The sequence below is a fragment of the Octopus bimaculoides genome, chromosome 4, assembly GCF_001194135.2.
Source record: "Octopus bimaculoides isolate UCB-OBI-ISO-001 chromosome 4, ASM119413v2, whole genome shotgun sequence".
NCBI classification, from domain to species: Eukaryota; Metazoa; Mollusca; class Cephalopoda; order Octopoda; family Octopodidae; genus Octopus; species Octopus bimaculoides.
This window is the reverse complement of record NC_068984.1, coordinates 133,928,247-133,930,917: the sequence shown is the minus strand read 5'-3', so window position 1 is coordinate 133,930,917 and position 2,671 is coordinate 133,928,247. Positions and strand designations below refer to the sequence as shown.

At 36.8% G+C, this 2,671-nt stretch overlaps 1 protein-coding gene across 3 annotated transcripts in view; it reads left to right on the top strand.

Annotated features, from left to right (window-relative positions):
• Positions 1 to 2,671, top strand: part of LOC106880157 (proton-coupled zinc antiporter SLC30A2) — a 57,277-nt gene that overhangs the window by 36,658 nt on the left and 17,948 nt on the right. For all 3 annotated transcript variants that reach the window (XM_014929994.2, XM_014929995.2, XM_014929993.2), the window contains exons 2-3: positions 293 to 324; positions 2,173 to 2,283. In XM_014929994.2, coding sequence (XP_014785480.1) covers positions 293 to 324; positions 2,173 to 2,283 — 143 coding nt within the window. The remainder of the gene's footprint in view (positions 1 to 292; positions 325 to 2,172; positions 2,284 to 2,671) is intronic.

The window sequence follows — 2,671 nt, the reverse complement described above, 5'->3', positions numbered from 1 at the left end:
AATAGAACCAGAGGGCAGTCTTAGGAGGGTTTAGTGTCAAAAATGATAAATGAAGAAAATTTAGTTTGAGTATTTGTTGGCTGTCAAAGTTGATAATCTTCTCCAAAAACTCTGATTTCTTTAACAACATTTATTCTCTGACTATATTGATTCTTGTCTTCCTTTCAGGAAATCAGAATTGATACAATCTGATTTCTAAAGAGGAAGACAGGAATCTTCCTTTCTAGACTTGAGTATTTATTGAATAATAATTATTTTTATTTTGTTTCTTTTTTTTTTTTTTTTTTTTCAGTTCTTCGAACAAAAGCCAGGATAGCACCACGTGTAAGTAAATAATTATTAATAATTATTATTTTGGTAGGAAGACAGCAAGCCAGAAAAATTGTTGGCCTGCCTGACAAAACGCTTATTGATATTTCTTCCTGCTCTTTACATTCTGATTTCAAATTCTGCCAAGGTAAACTTTGCCTTTGGAGATCAATAAAATAAAGTACCAGTCAAGCCAATGTCATCAATGTATCCCTTCTTCTCAAAACTGTGAGCATTGGACCCTGCAATGGACTAATGTCCCATTCAGGAGGTATGTTGTGATCTTGACCGCTTATATGCACCATGGAAACCAGGCAACTGGGCCTTATGAGTAGAGGCTAGGGTAAATGGTGCCCAGGGCAAGCATCAAATTTGCACTCCCACCCTCAATCAAAAAGTGGAAACTCACATAAAAATGGCTTAATTAGAAAATGATCTTGGCCAAAATTGCGCCCCCCCCTCCTCAAAGTGACGCCCAGGGCATGTGCCCTGCTTGCCCCACCCTAGCTATATCCCTGCTTATGAGTCCTGGGACTCAAGAAAAAAAATCAAAGAAAAATCAGGTTGGTAAGGAAAGGTTGAAATAATGAATATGTGATGGTGTAGGGAGAGGAGTGAATGGACAAACGTGTAAGTGTGTCCAAGTCAGCTCTGATTAAGAAAAATACAATAGAAAGCATTTCACATGTAACCATTTTCTTTTTTTTGTTGTTTGTTTTCCAAGGCAGTATTATCTAGGATTACATTATACAAAGTTGCCTTTTTTTAAGAGAGAAAGCTGGGATTCAAAAAGATTTGTCTGCCATTCCTAGCAAATCAAGTGATTAAACAGTTCCTTTTTCATTGAGAATGGTGTCTGAATATGTGAGATGGTCTTTTTTTCTTTTTCCACATCTTCTCTTTATCTCTCTCTCTCTCTCTCTCTAGCACACACATTCCCCCGACAATTCTATCAGTCTCTTCCTTCTAATTTCACCCCTCTCATCTGCTTTTCTTTTTCCTTTTCTATTAAACTGTTTCTGCATCAAAACTGCATGATTATTTTTACATAACAACAATAATGTTAACTAGCAGGACCCATGAGTATTTTACAGAATTAATGGTGAGCCTATTGGTGCATCTGAAAGCGTAGCCTGTGTTGTGTCTGTATGGAAAGATAGTCGCTCATCTGCTACTCATTGAAAAGTGAAAGAAATTCATCATCATCATCATCATCGTTGTTTAACGTTCGCTTTAACTGGTACTTATTTAATCGACCCTTAAAGGATGCAAAGCAAAGTCGACCTCGGCGGAATTTGGACTCAGAACATAACGGCAGGCAAAATACCGCTAGGCATTTCACCTGGCGTGCTAACGTTTCTTATTTCTTTATTGCCCACAAGGGGCTTAACATAGAGGGGACAAACAAGGACAGACAAAGGGATTAAGTCGATTACATCGACCCCAGTGCGTAACTGGTACTTATTTAATCGACCCCGAAAGGATGAAAGGCAAAGTCGACCTCGGTGGAATTTGAACTCAGAACGTAACGGCAGACAAAATACCACTAGGCATTTCACCCTGCATGCTAACGTTTCTACCAACTCCCTGCCTAAGTAAAATTGTTGTCATCCATACATGTGCCGGTGCCAGATAAAATGCACTTGCACCGGCGCTGCATAAGCACATCCACAATGGTGGCATGTAAAAAGCACCCAGCCATAGAAACCATGCCGCAACAGACAATTGGAGTCTGGCCAGCTCCTGCCAAACCGTCCAACCCATGCCAGCATGGAAAATGGACATTAAACAATGATGATGATCTATTATATGTTTGCATGTCAATTTCAGTAGTTTTAATTTCTGTTGTTTTTTTTTTCTCAGATAACCACTGTCATCGTATATCAATAAGCAAGACTAACACAGCAAAAACTAGGAAAACGCTTATTATAGCCAGCTGTTTATGTCTTTTTTTCATGATTATTGAAATTATTGGTAAGTAACTTTGGAATTTTATTGTTTAGGGAGATTTTAGGTATTATTATACTAATGTGTCCATCTGTTCTAATTTAATTAAATTCTATGTCTTTGTGCAGCTGAAGATTACTCTGCATTTTAAATTGATGTAATGATTACATTGTTCAATTAAATGGAGTTGCATGAAACGATCGTACTGCACTAACTTTGAATATCCTTGTTGCTTATTTTGATTTTAATCACCTTACTTTGAAATTGTATGGATAATACCATACTAAATTCTGGTGCCTAAACTTAAGTATCATATTCACCTGAATCTACATTTTATATATATATATATACATATATATATATATCTTAAATTTCTAATCTGGAATCAGCTTGTTAAACAATATGCCATAAAACC